The 21061-nt window shown below is 46.8% G+C and overlaps 3 protein-coding genes across 3 annotated transcripts; all 3 read left to right on the forward strand.

The window, feature by feature from the left end:
• Positions 1-759: 759 nt before the first annotated feature.
• On the forward strand, positions 760-1134 carry LOC129470294 (transcription initiation factor TFIID subunit 13-like). Its single transcript, XM_055257963.1, has one exon. It carries the CDS (start codon positions 760-762, stop codon positions 1132-1134), a length of 375 nt encoding a protein of 124 aa, XP_055113938.1.
• A 7014-nt stretch (positions 1135-8148) lies between these two features.
• On the forward strand, positions 8149-8523 carry LOC129470316 (transcription initiation factor TFIID subunit 13-like). The gene has a single exon (XM_055258016.2). It carries the CDS (start codon positions 8149-8151, stop codon positions 8521-8523), a length of 375 nt encoding a protein of 124 aa, XP_055113991.2.
• A 7015-nt stretch (positions 8524-15538) lies between these two features.
• LOC129470249 (transcription initiation factor TFIID subunit 13-like) lies at positions 15539-15913 on the forward strand. The gene has a single exon (XM_055257854.1). It carries the CDS (start codon positions 15539-15541, stop codon positions 15911-15913), a length of 375 nt encoding a protein of 124 aa, XP_055113829.1.
• Positions 15914-21061: the final 5148 nt, after the last annotated feature.

Here is a 21061-nt window from a genome sequence, read left to right on the forward strand (position 1 = left end):
TCCAGAATTCTGAAATGCCCCCGGCATTTCCCGCCCCGCCCTCCCCAGAGCCTAGCCCTGCCTCTGCCCCTCCCTTGGGTGCGGACGGAACCTCGAATTGAGGAGCCCGCCCAAAGCCCTGATTAGATTAGGATTACCCTGAAACAATAGCTGTTAAGGGCTGGGTCTAATTCAATCGTCTGTGCTCTTTATTTGGGACTGAACCTCCCTGAGATTCCATTCCCCTGTGGGTGATTCCTCAGCCCTGGAGGTGCAGACCCAGGGAGCTGCACGGCCCAGACCTGGGCAACACCTGTAAGAGCTCAGAGCATCCTCCCGGCAGCTGGCAGAACAAACAAGTGGGCCTGGGTTTCACATACCTGAGGAATTGGATTCTGCCACGAACTCGAATCAGATCGACGCCAGATTCTTCTCAGGTGAAGGCAACGACCCCACAGACAGACCCATCCTGGAGGTCCCTCGTGTGACTCTGAGCAGGAGGCAGTCACTTGGCCTAGTAGAACTTCTGAGCTGTGAGCCGGGGTTTGTTTTCAATATCCAAAATTGGTGAGAATTTCTTCTGCATTCATCTAAAACTAATAAACTCTCCATCCACAGGTTTCTCCATATTGTGGAAGTGAGATAAAGCAGTGTGTGTGTTTGTGTGTGGGAAGGGGAGGCAGGGAGCTGTGTCCACTTGTGACTAATCTATGGCTCGCCAGAAACATAGCAGCCAAAATCTTTGAAAGTTTCTGGGCTGTGGGTCGGCGGGCCAGTGGGATGGCAGACGAGGAAGAAGACCCCACCTTTGAGGAAGGAAATGAAGAAATTGGAGGAGGTGCAGAAGGTGGACAGGGTAAAAGAAAGAGACTTTTTTCTAAAGAATTGCGATGTATGATGTATGGCTTTGGGGATGACCAGAATCCTTATACTGAGTCAGTGGATATTCTTGAAGATCTTGTCATAAAGTATATCACTGAAATGACTCACAAGGCAATGTCAATTGGAAGACAAGGTCGAGTACAAGTTGAAGATATCATCTTCTTGATTCGAAAGGACCCAAGGAAGTTTGCCAGGGTGAAAGACTTGCTTACTATGAATGAAGAATTGAAACGAGCTAGAAAAGCATTCGATGAAGCAAATTACGCATCTTGACACTTTTTGTAGATTCTGAAAATTACCATCTGGGGAAACCAGATATCATAATTGTATATTTTCTAAAGTAAGGTTCTGATATCTAGCCGTGTAAATGAAAGATGGAGAAACAGAGAGTTTTCAGCCTTTCTTTTTATGCTTTTGATTTTAGAGTGATATTGGTGCATGTCGTTGCCTGCCTTTGTATTACCATACTTTAATCACTTACCGGGTTTTAATGACCACGCATAAGTCAAAGTACCTTGCAAACCGTGTCGTTCCTTCTGACTTTTGACTATCTGAAGGATAAAGTCGTATTTGCGTGTTAGGTATGTTTACGCCCTTGTAACCTTGTGAGCTATACTGTAGCTTTTTTCTTTTTCTTTTTCTTTTTTTTTTTTTTTTTCAGAGGGAGTCTCGCTGTGTCGCCAGGCTGGGGTGCAGGGGCGTGATCTCGGCTGACTGCGGGCTCCGCCTCCCGGGTTCGGGTGATTCTCCTTCCTGGGCCTCTCGGGTTCCTGGGAAGTGCAGGCGCCTGCCACCATGCCTGGCTAACTTTTCGTATTTTTGGTGGTGACGGGGTTTCGCCATGTTGGCCAGGATGGTTTCGATCTCTGAACCTCGTGATCCGCCTGCCTCGGCCTCCCACGGTGCTGGGACTGCAGGCGCCAGCCACCGAGCCTGGCCTACTGTAGCTATTTAATATGTGAAATCGAAATGGCATTTCTGACTTGACAGCTGAGGCTTGTACTTCATGTATTCTGAAGTTTTTAGACAACAACTAGTTTACTGTCTAGTTCATTATTAAAGAGAATGAACTAGGCCGGGCGTGGTGGCTCGTGCCTGTAATCCCAGCACTTTGGGAGGCCGAGGCGGGCGGATCACGAAGTCAGGAGTTCGAGACCATCCTGGCTAACACGGTGAAACCCCGTCTCTACTAAAAATACAAAAAATTAGCCGGGCGCAGTGGCGGGTGACCGTAGTCCCAGCTACTCGGGAGGCTGAGGCCGGAGAATGGCGTCTACGCGGGAGGAGGGGCTTGCGGTGAGCCGAGATCGCTGCACTGCCCTCCAGCCTGGTCGGCAGAGCGAGACGCCGTCTCCACACAAACAAGCAAACAAAAAAACAGAAAGCAAGTTTCACATTGCTTTCACAATACTTAATGCTGTGTTGGAAGGCTTTTTGATTTAAAATCACTTTGGATTGATAACATCCTGTTAAAGTTTTAGGAGAACACGTTTTCCCGGATCAAATTCAAGCTTCTTAAAATAAATGCTTTCAGTAGCAGGAATGGCATTGCTTAAAATGCTGACGGCAGGGTAAGCGTTTGCGTTAGTGTTTTATTAACATATTTGTAAGTACTTGTTCGTCGTGGAAATGTGTCCTTGCCTAAAACCATAGGTGGCTGTGGAAACCATGTTTGTAGTTCGGAATACCCAGGTTTTGTGGGTATTTACTCTATGCGTAAAATTATTCTTGCCCTTAGTTTAAAGTAAGGATTACAGTTGGATTGAAGTCGATCACTGAATGTTATTGTTTATGAGACTTAACATTTTGAGTGCCGCTTAATAAACATGATCTGTAAATCAAAAAAAAAAAAAAAAACAAGAAAAAGGATGGTTCTCAAAATCTCACTTCGGATCCATAATCAAACCACCCCAGCTGTAACTTCTGCTGCTACAGCTGCTGTCACGGAGCAGACCTGAGTCTCACCCATGGAGACAGGCAGGCAAACAGTTGTGTCTGCTGAGATGTTCGCCACGCCCCAAGGTCTGAAGGGCAGCAACAAGGACGGGCTCCCTGAGGACCTAGATGGGAACTTGGAAGAACCCAGGGGTCAGGAAGGTGAGCTCAGCAGTCAGGATGTCACGGACCTCACAGAAGGCGACAGTGAAGCCTCAGCCTCAGCTCCTCCTGCAGCCAAAGGACGGAAAAGAGATACCAAAGGAAAGAAGGAGAGGAAGCCCACCGTGGATGCGGAGGAGGCTCAGAGGATGGCAACCCTGCTGTCTGCCATGTCTGAGGAGCAGCTGGCCCGCTACGAAGTGTGTCGCCGGTCAGCTTTCCCAAAAGCACGCATTGCAGGTCTGATGCATTCTATCACTGGCGGATCGGAGCCTGAGAACGTGGCCATTGCCATGGCTGGAATAGCCAAGGTCTTCGTCGGAGAGGTGCTGGAAGAGGCCCTGGACGTGTGTGAGATGTCGGGAGAAAAGCCCCCACTGCAGCCCAAGCATTTAAGGGAGGCTGCTCGCAGGTTAAAGCCCAAGGGCCTCTTCCCCAACAGCAACTACCAAAAAATCATGTTCTAGGCCCAAGGCCAGAGGGAAGGGTCTGTTTGTGCAGGCATAAGTACTGCATTCGTCTTTCAGTGACAGGACTGCGTTTGCTGGAGCTTCTGCATCTCAGTCTACCCTGGATTTACCCACCATCTTAGTGTCTTGAGACGTCAAGCTGCCCTTACCTGGATGAAGACAGCAGATTGTTTGGTAGTAGCCTTGGCTAAATGTTTGGGCCTCCGAGGTCATGTTGAGGCCTTTTTGTATGTCTTTCTAGTTGGAAGAATAAAGGTGCCTGGGCCTTGAGCATCCTGTGGACAGGAAGCTGCATTCAGAGAGGGAAGCCCTTTCCAGGACATTTGTACGGTTCCTTGCTGAAGCCTGCTGTTGCCGTGTCTTTGCTGGAATGCTTATGTCTGGGTTTCAGTAAGTGAAGGCGCCAGAAATGTTTCCCGAATGTTGTCCTGGGTAATTTTCATGCCCTTATGTATTTTTGTGAGTCATCACAAAAACAGTTAAACTCTTTTCCAAACTGCAGAAATAAAAATTACATCACAAAGCTTTTTTTTTTCTCTCAGTTGACCCTTCTCCTATTCCTGCCTACTGTGCTTTACGTCAGCAAGTGATCCTTTACTGTTTTAGAATGTAATATAGTATAGATGCATCGTAAAAGACGAGAGAGCATCCAATTCCAAAATCACCTTTCCTCACGCCGCCATTTGTAGCGAACTTCTATGTAGTTGAAAAGGCATACAGACAGCCTGTTGATACTTCATGTTTGCTACACACGGTGATATGGCCGGTTCATCCAGAGACACTGAAATTTAGTTCAAAACACTGCCTTAGAGTATTCCTGATTTTATTGATTCCACCGATGATCCACTCGGAAAATCAAACCTGAGTACACAGACATGGGGGAAGATATTAAAATATCGGACCAAGTAGGTTCATCACGAGTGACAAAGTTATTCCCAACTCTACTTGGACATACTCTGCTGTATCTTTATGATGCAATTGAGTAATTTTTCTTTACAGAATAAAGACCTGAGACTTACGACGGAATCACCCTGAACCTTCCCAGCACAGCTCACAGACATCCGTGGTTCCATTTCAGTGTGTTTCCCTCTGCCATGTGCCCCCTGAATCACAGAGTGAAAGCCAAATTTTCGAAAAGACCCCATTGTTCTGCTCTAATATCGAATGCAGAATAACATGTACTCTTTCTTCCTGGAGCCAAATAAACCCCCATACAATATAGTTGTATTTCCTCATACCCTCAGCTTTTGCTGCTAAAATAGGACTTATGGTACGTAGCATCTGCCTTTGGGTATTACGGAAATTTCTAAATTTTACCAAGAATTGGGAAATTCCGTTTCATACCTCCATATTCTGGCCTTCTTCAGCTTTCCTTTCCTTTAACCAACTTTCTTGCCTGGGCGTACCACAAGTTAGACCGGTGTGTCTTAGAGACACAAGGAGGGTACAGGTTCTTGGCAGAACTCATGGAGATGGGAGGGCTCCCTCAGAAATGAAAGTGCTTGAGCTCCCAAAGGAAGTAAGGTCCTAGAGACTCATTATCTCCCAGTCTTAACATGGCTCTCAGCTCATTCCTTTTCCATAGCATGGAGCAGTCTTGGAAGCTGTATTCTGGCAGATGTGGCAGCTCTGGCCCTTTCAGAACACTAGAGGAAAAGAGAACCTGGCCCAAGCAGCCTGCGGTCTAGACAGGCATCAGCAGAGGGCAGTGCTGATGGCGACTCCACACACAAGCTTAGAACATTTCTCTTGCCCCTCATAGAACTCAATACATTGAGTGGGGTCTGAGTAAATCTGAACTGCTGAAGACAGAAACAAGTTCACATCAAGGTCTCAGAGGTCAGCTCAAGAGCAGGAACACAGCGTTGTTCTCTCAGAGAGGAAAACTGGATTAGTTGAGAGGGTTCAGTGTCCCTACGCATTTTTTTTTTTGTTTTTTCCTGTAAGTTATGGGATACTAGTGCAAAACGTGCAGGTTTCTTACCAAGGTATACATGTGCCATAGCGGTTTGCTGCACCAATCCACCCACCATCTAGGCTTTAAGCCCCACATGCCTTGGGTGTTTGTCCTAATGCTCTCCTTTCCCTGGCCCCCCACCCCGTGACAGGCCACGGAGAGTCACGTTCCACTTTCTCTGTCCATGTGTTCTCATTGATCAACTCCCACTTTTGAGTGAGAAGATGTGGTGTTTGCTTTTCCGTTCCTGTGTTAGTTTGCTGAGAATGATGGTCCCCAGGGTCGTCCATGTCACCGCAAAGAAGACGAACTCATTCTTTTTTATGCTGCCTAGTATTCCCGGGTGTATATACCACACATATTCTTTATCCAGTCTATCACTGATGGGCATTTGGGTTGGTTCCAGGTCCTTTGCTCTTGCAAACTGTGCCGCAGTGAGCATATCTGTGCATGTGTCCTTGTAATTGGATGAATTATAACCCTTTGGCTATATACCCGGTAATGAGATAGCTGGGTCCAATGGTATTTCTGGTTCTAGATGCTTGAGGAATCGCCACACGGACTTCCACAATGGTTGAACTGATTTACACTCTCACAGACGTTGTAAAAGTGTTTCTGTATCTTCACAGCCTTGCCAGCATCTGTTGTTTCCTGACTTTTTAATAATCGCATACGAAATCTTCTCAATATGTAATATCACATAGCCACAGCTCTCAAGAAAGAAATCTGTAGACAGTGTTATCTTTTCAGGAGAAAGCTTTGACTGCTTTCATGGCTGGTTGTATTACACGTTTACGACAATGAGGTTTTTCCTGGAGCTTCACTACAAGTCGTAAAGTCTTTCTCATAATGTACCTATGGAGACTACCTAGAAAAATGTGGTCTCTGACTGGTGCTGGTAAGGTGGTGACAAGATATCTAACAAATAAAGTGACCGTACTTGACTATTTTCCAAAGTTTACTATTTCGGGGTCAGCTTAAGAACCTCACTGCCCGCCTTTGCCCTCACAAGTAATTAGCATGTGCCTAAATAAAGTTGAAGCCAGCTAGCTCCACTATTCCAAGCAGATACTGTCTAGGGTCTAGTCTCTGGAAGTATAAAGTACAGAGCTTACAAGTACAGCTACGCGAAAAGTTGTACCCAAGCTAGAAAGGCTTAAATGATCAATTGATGGATTTGTGTTTCCTCTGGAAGGGGGTACAAAGCAGAGCGCTAATACACATATATAGGGTAGAAGAGTTCAGGGCTTTTATGGACGGCACACAGCTAGGTGTCTTCAAAGAGGTGCACCAGGGAAGCCTCACTGGGCTCCCGTAGGGCGTCAATGGCCGCCCTCTGGAAGCGCACGTCCCGGATGATGTGCTGCCCGATCTTGCGCATCGGGCGCTGGAAGGGCAGCTTGAGGAGGTGAAGCTGCGTGGACTTCTGGTACTTTCTGATTTTGCGCACTGCCAGGCCTGTAGCGGTGAGGCTTCTTGATCCCTCCTGTAGGCGGCGCCCTCTTGCCGGCGGCTGCAGTGGCCAGGGTCTTCGTGGCGCCTGCCAGGCTGTGGCTTTGCCTGGCCACAATGGTGAAACCTCCTCTCTACTTTAAAGAATACAAATTTCTCCTGGCGTGGTGGCGCGCACAGTTGCTCCAAGCTACTCTGGAGGCTGAGTCAGGAGAGTTGCTTGGGCCCAGGAGGCAGAGGCTGCAGTGAGCTGCCATCAGGCCACTGCAATCCAGTCTGGGGGACAGAGGGAGACTCTGTCTCGAAAATAAATAAATAATATGCAATACAATACAATACAACAGCAGAACATAGAAATCATATTTTCATATTCCCCACACCCAGCCCAGTCTATTTCAGAGTATGTGATAAACCACTTGTTTCCCTATGAGTTAGAGATTTTTTTCTCAGACGTTTAAGTTTTCTAATGTGCAACTTCATAAAAGGTCTCATTTTTACCCTCATTGTTTTCTTTATTGTTGTGAAATGTGAACTTTGCGATTCTGTGAGGAATCCAGAATTCTGAAATGCCCCCGGCATTTCCCGCCCCGCCCTCCCCAGAGCCTAGCCCTGCCTCTGCCCCTCCCTTGGGTGCGGACGGAACCTCGAATTGAGGAGCCCGCCCAAAGCCCTGATTAGATTAGGATTACCCTGAAACAATAGCTGTTAAGGGCTGGGTCTAATTCAATCGTCTGTGCTCTTTATTTGGGACTGAACCTCCCTGAGATTCCATTCCCCTGTGGGTGATTCCTCAGCCCTGGAGGTGCAGACCCAGGGAGCTGCACGGCCCAGACCTGGGCAACACCTGTAAGAGCTCAGAGCATCCTCCCGGCAGCTGGCAGAACAAACAAGTGGGCCTGGGTTTCACATACCTGAGGAATTGGATTCTGCCACGAACTCGAATCAGATCGACGCCAGATTCTTCTCAGGTGAAGGCAACGACCCCACAGACAGACCCATCCTGGAGGTCCCTCGTGTGACTCTGAGCAGGAGGCAGTCACTTGGCCTAGTAGAACTTCTGAGCTGTGAGCCGGGGTTTGTTTTCAATATCCAAAATTGGTGAGAATTTCTTCTGCATTCATCTAAAACTAATAAACTCTCCATCCACAGGTTTCTCCATATTGTGGAAGTGAGATAAAGCAGTGTGTGTGTTTGTGTGTGGGAAGGGGAGGCAGGGAGCTGTGTCCACTTGTGACTAATCTATGGCTCGCCAGAAACATAGCAGCCAAAATCTTTGAAAGTTTCTGGGCTGTGGGTCGGCGGGCCAGTGGGATGGCAGACGAGGAAGAAGACCCCACCTTTGAGGAAGGAAATGAAGAAATTGGAGGAGGTGCAGAAGGTGGACAGGGTAAAAGAAAGAGACTTTTTTCTAAAGAATTGCGATGTATGATGTATGGCTTTGGGGATGACCAGAATCCTTATACTGAGTCAGTGGATATTCTTGAAGATCTTGTCATAAAGTATATCACTGAAATGACTCACAAGGCAATGTCAATTGGAAGACAAGGTCGAGTACAAGTTGAAGATATCATCTTCTTGATTCGAAAGGACCCAAGGAAGTTTGCCAGGGTGAAAGACTTGCTTACTATGAATGAAGAATTGAAACGAGCTAGAAAAGCATTCGATGAAGCAAATTACGCATCTTGACACTTTTTGTAGATTCTGAAAATTACCATCTGGGGAAACCAGATATCATAATTGTATATTTTCTAAAGTAAGGTTCTGATATCTAGCCGTGTAAATGAAAGATGGAGAAACAGAGAGTTTTCAGCCTTTCTTTTTATGCTTTTGATTTTAGAGTGATATTGGTGCATGTCGTTGCCTGCCTTTGTATTACCATACTTTAATCACTTACCGGGTTTTAATGACCACGCATAAGTCAAAGTACCTTGCAAACCGTGTCGTTCCTTCTGACTTTTGACTATCTGAAGGATAAAGTCGTATTTGCGTGTTAGGTATGTTTACGCCCTTGTAACCTTGTGAGCTATACTGTAGCTTTTTTCTTTTTCTTTTTCTTTTTTTTTTTTTTTTTCAGAGGGAGTCTCGCTGTGTCGCCAGGCTGGGGTGCAGGGGCGTGATCTCGGCTGACTGCGGGCTCCGCCTCCCGGGTTCGGGTGATTCTCCTTCCTGGGCCTCTCGGGTTCCTGGGAAGTGCAGGCGCCTGCCACCATGCCTGGCTAACTTTTCGTATTTTTGGTGGTGACGGGGTTTCGCCATGTTGGCCAGGATGGTTTCGATCTCTGAACCTCGTGATCCGCCTGCCTCGGCCTCCCACGGTGCTGGGACTGCAGGCGCCAGCCACCGAGCCTGGCCTACTGTAGCTATTTAATATGTGAAATCGAAATGGCATTTCTGACTTGACAGCTGAGGCTTGTACTTCATGTATTCTGAAGTTTTTAGACAACAACTAGTTTACTGTCTAGTTCATTATTAAAGAGAATGAACTAGGCCGGGCGTGGTGGCTCGTGCCTGTAATCCCAGCACTTTGGGAGGCCGAGGCGGGCGGATCACGAAGTCAGGAGTTCGAGACCATCCTGGCTAACACGGTGAAACCCCGTCTCTACTAAAAATACAAAAAATTAGCCGGGCGCAGTGGCGGGTGACCGTAGTCCCAGCTACTCGGGAGGCTGAGGCCGGAGAATGGCGTCTACGCGGGAGGAGGGGCTTGCGGTGAGCCGAGATCGCTGCACTGCCCTCCAGCCTGGTCGGCAGAGCGAGACGCCGTCTCCACACAAACAAGCAAACAAAAAAACAGAAAGCAAGTTTCACATTGCTTTCACAATACTTAATGCTGTGTTGGAAGGCTTTTTGATTTAAAATCACTTTGGATTGATAACATCCTGTTAAAGTTTTAGGAGAACACGTTTTCCCGGATCAAATTCAAGCTTCTTAAAATAAATGCTTTCAGTAGCAGGAATGGCATTGCTTAAAATGCTGACGGCAGGGTAAGCGTTTGCGTTAGTGTTTTATTAACATATTTGTAAGTACTTGTTCGTCGTGGAAATGTGTCCTTGCCTAAAACCATAGGTGGCTGTGGAAACCATGTTTGTAGTTCGGAATACCCAGGTTTTGTGGGTATTTGCTCTATGCGTAAAATTATTCTTGCCCTTAGTTTAAAGTAAGGATTACAGTTGGATTGAAGTCGATCACTGAATGTTATTGTTTATGAGACTTAACATTTTGAGTGCCGCTTAATAAACATGATCTGTAAATCAAAAAAAAAAAAAAAAAACAAGAAAAAGGATGGTTCTCAAAATCTCACTTCGGATCCATAATCAAACCACCCCAGCTGTAACTTCTGCTGCTACAGCTGCTGTCACGGAGCAGACCTGAGTCTCACCCATGGAGACAGGCAGGCAAACAGTTGTGTCTGCTGAGATGTTCGCCACGCCCCAAGGTCTGAAGGGCAGCAACAAGGACGGGCTCCCTGAGGACCTAGATGGGAACTTGGAAGAACCCAGGGGTCAGGAAGGTGAGCTCAGCAGTCAGGATGTCACGGACCTCACAGAAGGCGACAGTGAAGCCTCAGCCTCAGCTCCTCCTGCAGCCAAAGGACGGAAAAGAGATACCAAAGGAAAGAAGGAGAGGAAGCCCACCGTGGATGCGGAGGAGGCTCAGAGGATGGCAACCCTGCTGTCTGCCATGTCTGAGGAGCAGCTGGCCCGCTACGAAGTGTGTCGCCGGTCAGCTTTCCCAAAAGCACGCATTGCAGGTCTGATGCATTCTATCACTGGCGGATCGGAGCCTGAGAACGTGGCCATTGCCATGGCTGGAATAGCCAAGGTCTTCGTCGGAGAGGTGCTGGAAGAGGCCCTGGACGTGTGTGAGATGTCGGGAGAAAAGCCCCCACTGCAGCCCAAGCATTTAAGGGAGGCTGCTCGCAGGTTAAAGCCCAAGGGCCTCTTCCCCAACAGCAACTACCAAAAAATCATGTTCTAGGCCCAAGGCCAGAGGGAAGGGTCTGTTTGTGCAGGCATAAGTACTGCATTCGTCTTTCAGTGACAGGACTGCGTTTGCTGGAGCTTCTGCATCTCAGTCTACCCTGGATTTACCCACCATCTTAGTGTCTTGAGACGTCAAGCTGCCCTTACCTGGATGAAGACAGCAGATTGTTTGGTAGTAGCCTTGGCTAAATGTTTGGGCCTCCGAGGTCATGTTGAGGCCTTTTTGTATGTCTTTCTAGTTGGAAGAATAAAGGTGCCTGGGCCTTGAGCATCCTGTGGACAGGAAGCTGCATTCAGAGAGGGAAGCCCTTTCCAGGACATTTGTACGGTTCCTTGCTGAAGCCTGCTGTTGCCGTGTCTTTGCTGGAATGCTTATGTCTGGGTTTCAGTAAGTGAAGGCGCCAGAAATGTTTCCCGAATGTTGTCCTGGGTAATTTTCATGCCCTTATGTATTTTTGTGAGTCATCACAAAAACAGTTAAACTCTTTTCCAAACTGCAGAAATAAAAATTACATCACAAAGCTTTTTTTTTTCTCTCAGTTGACCCTTCTCCTATTCCTGCCTACTGTGCTTTACGTCAGCAAGTGATCCTTTACTGTTTTAGAATGTAATATAGTATAGATGCATCGTAAAAGACGAGAGAGCATCCAATTCCAAAATCACCTTTCCTCACGCCGCCATTTGTAGCGAACTTCTATGTAGTTGAAAAGGCATACAGACAGCCTGTTGATACTTCATGTTTGCTACACACGGTGATATGGCCGGTTCATCCAGAGACACTGAAATTTAGTTCAAAACACTGCCTTAGAGTATTCCTGATTTTATTGATTCCACCGATGATCCACTCGGAAAATCAAACCTGAGTACACAGACATGGGGGAAGATATTAAAATATCGGACCAAGTAGGTTCATCACGAGTGACAAAGTTATTCCCAACTCTACTTGGACATACTCTGCTGTATCTTTATGATGCAATTGAGTAATTTTTCTTTACAGAATAAAGACCTGAGACTTACGACGGAATCACCCTGAACCTTCCCAGCACAGCTCACAGACATCCGTGGTTCCATTTCAGTGTGTTTCCCTCTGCCATGTGCCCCCTGAATCACAGAGTGAAAGCCAAATTTTCGAAAAGACCCCATTGTTCTGCTCTAATATCGAATGCAGAATAACATGTACTCTTTCTTCCTGGAGCCAAATAAACCCCCATACAATATAGTTGTATTTCCTCATACCCTCAGCTTTTGCTGCTAAAATAGGACTTATGGTACGTAGCATCTGCCTTTGGGTATTACGGAAATTTCTAAATTTTACCAAGAATTGGGAAATTCCGTTTCATACCTCCATATTCTGGCCTTCTTCAGCTTTCCTTTCCTTTAACCAACTTTCTTGCCTGGGCGTACCACAAGTTAGACCGGTGTGTCTTAGAGACACAAGGAGGGTACAGGTTCTTGGCAGAACTCATGGAGATGGGAGGGCTCCCTCAGAAATGAAAGTGCTTGAGCTCCCAAAGGAAGTAAGGTCCTAGAGACTCATTATCTCCCAGTCTTAACATGGCTCTCAGCTCATTCCTTTTCCATAGCATGGAGCAGTCTTGGAAGCTGTATTCTGGCAGATGTGGCAGCTCTGGCCCTTTCAGAACACTAGAGGAAAAGAGAACCTGGCCCAAGCAGCCTGCGGTCTAGACAGGCATCAGCAGAGGGCAGTGCTGATGGCGACTCCACACACAAGCTTAGAACATTTCTCTTGCCCCTCATAGAACTCAATACATTGAGTGGGGTCTGAGTAAATCTGAACTGCTGAAGACAGAAACAAGTTCACATCAAGGTCTCAGAGGTCAGCTCAAGAGCAGGAACACAGCGTTGTTCTCTCAGAGAGGAAAACTGGATTAGTTGAGAGGGTTCAGTGTCCCTACGCATTTTTTTTTTTGTTTTTTCCTGTAAGTTATGGGATACTAGTGCAAAACGTGCAGGTTTCTTACCAAGGTATACATGTGCCATAGCGGTTTGCTGCACCAATCCACCCACCATCTAGGCTTTAAGCCCCACATGCCTTGGGTGTTTGTCCTAATGCTCTCCTTTCCCTGGCCCCCCACCCCGTGACAGGCCACGGAGAGTCACGTTCCACTTTCTCTGTCCATGTGTTCTCATTGATCAACTCCCACTTTTGAGTGAGAAGATGTGGTGTTTGCTTTTCCGTTCCTGTGTTAGTTTGCTGAGAATGATGGTCCCCAGGGTCGTCCATGTCACCGCAAAGAAGACGAACTCATTCTTTTTTATGCTGCCTAGTATTCCCGGGTGTATATACCACACATATTCTTTATCCAGTCTATCACTGATGGGCATTTGGGTTGGTTCCAGGTCCTTTGCTCTTGCAAACTGTGCCGCAGTGAGCATATCTGTGCATGTGTCCTTGTAATTGGATGAATTATAACCCTTTGGCTATATACCCGGTAATGAGATAGCTGGGTCCAATGGTATTTCTGGTTCTAGATGCTTGAGGAATCGCCACACGGACTTCCACAATGGTTGAACTGATTTACACTCTCACAGACGTTGTAAAAGTGTTTCTGTATCTTCACAGCCTTGCCAGCATCTGTTGTTTCCTGACTTTTTAATAATCGCATACGAAATCTTCTCAATATGTAATATCACATAGCCACAGCTCTCAAGAAAGAAATCTGTAGACAGTGTTATCTTTTCAGGAGAAAGCTTTGACTGCTTTCATGGCTGGTTGTATTACACGTTTACGACAATGAGGTTTTTCCTGGAGCTTCACTACAAGTCGTAAAGTCTTTCTCATAATGTACCTATGGAGACTACCTAGAAAAATGTGGTCTCTGACTGGTGCTGGTAAGGTGGTGACAAGATATCTAACAAATAAAGTGACCGTACTTGACTATTTTCCAAAGTTTACTATTTCGGGGTCAGCTTAAGAACCTCACTGCCCGCCTTTGCCCTCACAAGTAATTAGCATGTGCCTAAATAAAGTTGAAGCCAGCTAGCTCCACTATTCCAAGCAGATACTGTCTAGGGTCTAGTCTCTGGAAGTATAAAGTACAGAGCTTACAAGTACAGCTACGCGAAAAGTTGTACCCAAGCTAGAAAGGCTTAAATGATCAATTGATGGATTTGTGTTTCCTCTGGAAGGGGGTACAAAGCAGAGCGCTAATACACATATATAGGGTAGAAGAGTTCAGGGCTTTTATGGACGGCACACAGCTAGGTGTCTTCAAAGAGGTGCACCAGGGAAGCCTCACTGGGCTCCCGTAGGGCGTCAATGGCCGCCCTCTGGAAGCGCACGTCCCGGATGATGTGCTGCCCGATCTTGCGCATCGGGCGCTGGAAGGGCAGCTTGAGGAGGTGAAGCTGCGTGGACTTCTGGTACTTTCTGATTTTGCGCACTGCCAGGCCTGTAGCGGTGAGGCTTCTTGATCCCTCCTGTAGGCGGCGCCCTCTTGCCGGCGGCTGCAGTGGCCAGGGTCTTCGTGGCGCCTGCCAGGCTGTGGCTTTGCCTGGCCACAATGGTGAAACCTCCTCTCTACTTTAAAGAATACAAATTTCTCCTGGCGTGGTGGCGCGCACAGTTGCTCCAAGCTACTCTGGAGGCTGAGTCAGGAGAGTTGCTTGGGCCCAGGAGGCAGAGGCTGCAGTGAGCTGCCATCAGGCCACTGCAATCCAGTCTGGGGGACAGAGGGAGACTCTGTCTCGAAAATAAATAAATAATATGCAATACAATACAATACAACAGCAGAACATAGAAATCATATTTTCATATTCCCCACACCCAGCCCAGTCTATTTCAGAGTATGTGATAAACCACTTGTTTCCCTATGAGTTAGAGATTTTTTTCTCAGACGTTTAAGTTTTCTAATGTGCAACTTCATAAAAGGTCTCATTTTTACCCTCATTGTTTTCTTTATTGTTGTGAAATGTGAACTTTGCGATTCTGTGAGGAATCCAGAATTCTGAAATGCCCCCGGCATTTCCCGCCCCGCCCTCCCCAGAGCCTAGCCCTGCCTCTGCCCCTCCCTTGGGTGCGGACGGAACCTCGAATTGAGGAGCCCGCCCAAAGCCCTGATTAGATTAGGATTACCCTGAAACAATAGCTGTTAAGGGCTGGGTCTAATTCAATCGTCTGTGCTCTTTATTTGGGACTGAACCTCCCTGAGATTCCATTCCCCTGTGGGTGATTCCTCAGCCCTGGAGGTGCAGACCCAGGGAGCTGCACGGCCCAGACCTGGGCAACACCTGTAAGAGCTCAGAGCATCCTCCCGGCAGCTGGCAGAACAAACAAGTGGGCCTGGGTTTCACATACCTGAGGAATTGGATTCTGCCACGAACTCGAATCAGATCGACGCCAGATTCTTCTCAGGTGAAGGCAACGACCCCACAGACAGACCCATCCTGGAGGTCCCTCGTGTGACTCTGAGCAGGAGGCAGTCACTTGGCCTAGTAGAACTTCTGAGCTGTGAGCCGGGGTTTGTTTTCAATATCCAAAATTGGTGAGAATTTCTTCTGCATTCATCTAAAACTAATAAACTCTCCATCCACAGGTTTCTCCATATTGTGGAAGTGAGATAAAGCAGTGTGTGTGTTTGTGTGTGGGAAGGGGAGGCAGGGAGCTGTGTCCACTTGTGACTAATCTATGGCTCGCCAGAAACATAGCAGCCAAAATCTTTGAAAGTTTCTGGGCTGTGGGTCGGCGGGCCAGTGGGATGGCAGACGAGGAAGAAGACCCCACCTTTGAGGAAGGAAATGAAGAAATTGGAGGAGGTGCAGAAGGTGGACAGGGTAAAAGAAAGAGACTTTTTTCTAAAGAATTGCGATGTATGATGTATGGCTTTGGGGATGACCAGAATCCTTATACTGAGTCAGTGGATATTCTTGAAGATCTTGTCATAAAGTATATCACTGAAATGACTCACAAGGCAATGTCAATTGGAAGACAAGGTCGAGTACAAGTTGAAGATATCATCTTCTTGATTCGAAAGGACCCAAGGAAGTTTGCCAGGGTGAAAGACTTGCTTACTATGAATGAAGAATTGAAACGAGCTAGAAAAGCATTCGATGAAGCAAATTACGCATCTTGACACTTTTTGTAGATTCTGAAAATTACCATCTGGGGAAACCAGATATCATAATTGTATATTTTCTAAAGTAAGGTTCTGATATCTAGCCGTGTAAATGAAAGATGGAGAAACAGAGAGTTTTCAGCCTTTCTTTTTATGCTTTTGATTTTAGAGTGATATTGGTGCATGTCGTTGCCTGCCTTTGTATTACCATACTTTAATCACTTACCGGGTTTTAATGACCACGCATAAGTCAAAGTACCTTGCAAACCGTGTCGTTCCTTCTGACTTTTGACTATCTGAAGGATAAAGTCGTATTTGCGTGTTAGGTATGTTTACGCCCTTGTAACCTTGTGAGCTATACTGTAGCTTTTTTCTTTTTCTTTTTCTTTTTTTTTTTTTTTTTCAGAGGGAGTCTCGCTGTGTCGCCAGGCTGGGGTGCAGGGGCGTGATCTCGGCTGACTGCGGGCTCCGCCTCCCGGGTTCGGGTGATTCTCCTTCCTGGGCCTCTCGGGTTCCTGGGAAGTGCAGGCGCCTGCCACCATGCCTGGCTAACTTTTCGTATTTTTGGTGGTGACGGGGTTTCGCCATGTTGGCCAGGATGGTTTCGATCTCTGAACCTCGTGATCCGCCTGCCTCGGCCTCCCACGGTGCTGGGACTGCAGGCGCCAGCCACCGAGCCTGGCCTACTGTAGCTATTTAATATGTGAAATCGAAATGGCATTTCTGACTTGACAGCTGAGGCTTGTACTTCATGTATTCTGAAGTTTTTAGACAACAACTAGTTTACTGTCTAGTTCATTATTAAAGAGAATGAACTAGGCCGGGCGTGGTGGCTCGTGCCTGTAATCCCAGCACTTTGGGAGGCCGAGGCGGGCGGATCACGAAGTCAGGAGTTCGAGACCATCCTGGCTAACACGGTGAAACCCCGTCTCTACTAAAAATACAAAAAATTAGCCGGGCGCAGTGGCGGGTGACCGTAGTCCCAGCTACTCGGGAGGCTGAGGCCGGAGAATGGCGTCTACGCGGGAGGAGGGGCTTGCGGTGAGCCGAGATCGCTGCACTGCCCTCCAGCCTGGTCGGCAGAGCGAGACGCCGTCTCCACACAAACAAGCAAACAAAAAAACAGAAAGCAAGTTTCACATTGCTTTCACAATACTTAATGCTGTGTTGGAAGGCTTTTTGATTTAAAATCACTTTGGATTGATAACATCCTGTTAAAGTTTTAGGAGAACACGTTTTCCCGGATCAAATTCAAGCTTCTTAAAATAAATGCTTTCAGTAGCAGGAATGGCATTGCTTAAAATGCTGACGGCAGGGTAAGCGTTTGCGTTAGTGTTTTATTAACATATTTGTAAGTACTTGTTCGTCGTGGAAATGTGTCCTTGCCTAAAACCATAGGTGGCTGTGGAAACCATGTTTGTAGTTCGGAATACCCAGGTTTTGTGGGTATTTGCTCTATGCGTAAAATTATTCTTGCCCTTAGTTTAAAGTAAGGATTACAGTTGGATTGAAGTCGATCACTGAATGTTATTGTTTATGAGACTTAACATTTTGAGTGCCGCTTAATAAACATGATCTGTAAATCAAAAAAAAAAAAAAAAAACAAGAAAAAGGATGGTTCTCAAAATCTCACTTCGGATCCATAATCAAACCACCCCAGCTGTAACTTCTGCTGCTACAGCTGCTGTCACGGAGCAGACCTGAGTCTCACCCATGGAGACAGGCAGGCAAACAGTTGTGTCTGCTGAGATGTTCGCCACGCCCCAAGGTCTGAAGGGCAGCAACAAGGACGGGCTCCCTGAGGACCTAGATGGGAACTTGGAAGAACCCAGGGGTCAGGAAGGTGAGCTCAGCAGTCAGGATGTCACGGACCTCACAGAAGGCGACAGTGAAGCCTCAGCCTCAGCTCCTCCTGCAGCCAAAGGACGGAAAAGAGATACCAAAGGAAAGAAGGAGAGGAAGCCCACCGTGGATGCGGAGGAGGCTCAGAGGATGGCAACCCTGCTGTCTGCCATGTCTGAGGAGCAGCTGGCCCGCTACGAAGTGTGTCGCCGGTCAGCTTTCCCAAAAGCACGCATTGCAGGTCTGATGCATTCTATCACTGGCGGATCGGAGCCTGAGAACGTGGCCATTGCCATGGCTGGAATAGCCAAGGTCTTCGTCGGAGAGGTGCTGGAAGAGGCCCTGGACGTGTGTGAGATGTCGGGAGAAAAGCCCCCACTGCAGCCCAAGCATTTAAGGGAGGCTGCTCGCAGGTTAAAGCCCAAGGGCCTCTTCCCCAACAGCAACTACCAAAAAATCATGTTCTAGGCCCAAGGCCAGAGGGAAGGGTCTGTTTGTGCAGGCATAAGTACTGCATTCGTCTTTCAGTGACAGGACTGCGTTTGCTGGAGCTTCTGCATCTCAGTCTACCCTGGATTTACCCACCATCTTAGTGTCTTGAGACGTCAAGCTGCCCTTACCTGGATGAAGACAGCAGATTGTTTGGTAGTAGCCTTGGCTAAATGTTTGGGCCTCCGAGGTCATGTTGAGGCCTTTTTGTATGTCTTTCTAGTTGGAAGAATAAAGGTGCCTGGGCCTTGAGCATCCTGTGGACAGGAAGCTGCATTCAGAGAGGGAAGCCCTTTCCAGGACATTTGTACGGTTCCTTGCTGAAGCCTGCTGTTGCCGTGTCTTTGCTGGAATGCTTATGTCTGGGTTTCAGTAAGTGAAGGCGCCAGAAATGTTTCCCGAATGTTGTCCTGGGTAATTTTCATGCCCTTATGTATTTTTGTGAGTCATCACAAAAACAGTTAAACTCTTTTCCAAACTGCAGAAATAAAAATTACATCACAAAGCTTTTTTTTTTCTCTCAGTTGACCCTTCTCCTATTCCTGCCTACTGTGCTTTACGTCAGCAAGTGATCCTTTACTGTTTTAGAATGTAATATAGTATAGATGCATCGTAAAAGACGAGAGAGCATCCAATTCCAAAATCACCTTTCCTCACGCCGCCATTTGTAGCGAACTTCTATGTAGTTGAAAAGGCATACAGACAGCCTGTTGATACTTCATGTTTGCTACACACGGTGATATGGCCGGTTCATCCAGAGACACTGAAATTTAGTTCAAAACACTGCCTTAGAGTATTCCTGATTTTATTGATTCCACCGATGATCCACTCGGAAAATCAAACCTGAGTACACAGACATGGGGGAAGATATTAAAATATCGGACCAAGTAGGTTCATCACGAGTGACAAAGTTATTCCCAACTCTACTTGGACATACTCTGCTGTATCTTTATGATGCAATTGAGTAATTTTTCTTTACAGAATAAAGACCTGAGACTTACGACGGAATCACCCTGAACCTTCCCAGCACAGCTCACAGACATCCGTGGTTCCATTTCAGTGTGTTTCCCTCTGCCATGTGCCCCCTGAATCACAGAGTGAAAGCCAAATTTTCGAAAAGACCCCATTGTTCTGCTCTAATATCGAATGCAGAATAACATGTACTCTTTCTTCCTGGAGCCAAATAAACCCCCATACAATATAGTTGTATTTCCTCATACCCTCAGCTTTTGCTGCTAAAATAGGACTTATGGTACGTAGCATCTGCCTTTGGGTATTACGGAAATTTCTAAATTTTACCAAGAATTGGGAAATTCCGTTTCATACCTCCATATTCTGGCCTTCTTCAGCTTTCCTTTCCTTTAACCAACTTTCTTGCCTGGGCGTACCACAAGTTAGACCGGTGTGTCTTAGAGACACAAGGAGGGTACAGGTTCTTGGCAGAACTCATGGAGATGGGAGGGCTCCCTCAGAAATGAAAGTGCTTGAGCTCCCAAAGGAAGTAAGGTCCTAGAGACTCATTATCTCCCAGTCTTAACATGGCTCTCAGCTCATTCCTTTTCCATAGCATGGAGCAGTCTTGGAAGCTGTATTCTGGCAGATGTGGCAGCTCTGGCCCTTTCAGAACACTAGAGGAAAAGAGAACCTGGCCCAAGCAGCCTGCGGTCTAGACAGGCATCAGCAGAGGGCAGTGCTGATGGCGACTCCACACACAAGCTTAGAACATTTCTCTTGCCCCTCATAGAACTCAATACATTGAGTGGGGTCTGAGTAAATCTGAACTGCTGAAGACAGAAACAAGTTCACATCAAGGTCTCAGAGGTCAGCTCAAGAGCAGGAACACAGCGTTGTTCTCTCAGAGAGGAAAACTGGATTAGTTGAGAGGGTTCAGTGTCCCTACGCATTTTTTTTTTTGTTTTTTCCTGTAAGTTATGGGATACTAGTGCAAAACGTGCAGGTTTCTTACCAAGGTATACATGTGCCATAGCGGTTTGCTGCACCAATCCACCCACCATCTAGGCTTTAAGCCCCACATGCCTTGGGTGTTTGTCCTAATGCTCTCCTTTCCCTGGCCCCCCACCCCGTGACAGGCCACGGAGAGTCACGTTCCACTTTCTCTGTCCATGTGTTCTCATTGATCAACTCCCACTTTTGAGTGAGAAGATGTGGTGTTTGCTTTTCCGTTCCTGTGTTAGTTTGCTGAGAATGATGGTCCCCAGGGTCGTCCATGTCACCGCAAAGAAGACGAACTCATTCTTTTTTATGCTGCCTAGTATTCCCGGGTGTATATACCACACATATTCTTTATCCAGTCTATCACTGATGGGCATTTGGGTTGGTTCCAGGTCCTTTGCTCTTGCAAACTGTGCCGCAGTGAGCATATCTGTGCATGTGTCCTTGTAATTGGATGAATTATAACCCTTTGGCTATATACCCGGTAATGAGATAGCTGGGTCCAATGGTATTTCTGGTTCTAGATGCTTGAGGAATCGCCACACGGACTTCCACAATGGTTGAACTGATTTACACTCTCACAGACGTTGTAAAAGTGTTTCTGTATCTTCACAGCCTTGCCAGCATCTGTTGTTTCCTGACTTTTTAATAATCGCATACGAAATCTTCTCAATATGTAATATCACATAGCCACAGCTCTCAAGAAAGAAATCTGTAGACAGTGTTATCTTTTCAGGAGAAAGCTTTGACTGCTTTCATGGCTGGTTGTATTACACGTTTACGACAATGAGGTTTTTCCTGGAGCTTCACTACAAGTCGTAAAGTCTTTCTCATAATGTACCTATGGAGACTACCTAGAAAAATGTGGTCTCTGACTGGTGC

Source organism: Symphalangus syndactylus, chromosome 20 (assembly GCF_028878055.3).
Source record: "Symphalangus syndactylus isolate Jambi chromosome 20, NHGRI_mSymSyn1-v2.1_pri, whole genome shotgun sequence".
Lineage (NCBI taxonomy): Eukaryota > Metazoa > Chordata > Mammalia > Primates > Hylobatidae > Symphalangus > Symphalangus syndactylus.

Coding starts and splice junctions, on each gene's coding strand:
- LOC129470294 (XM_055257963.1), top strand. CDS start 760: ATGGCAGACGAGGAAGAAGACCCCACCTTTGAGGAAGGAAATGAAGAA.
- LOC129470316 (XM_055258016.2), top strand. CDS start 8,149: ATGGCAGACGAGGAAGAAGACCCCACCTTTGAGGAAGGAAATGAAGAA.
- LOC129470249 (XM_055257854.1), top strand. CDS start 15,539: ATGGCAGACGAGGAAGAAGACCCCACCTTTGAGGAAGGAAATGAAGAA.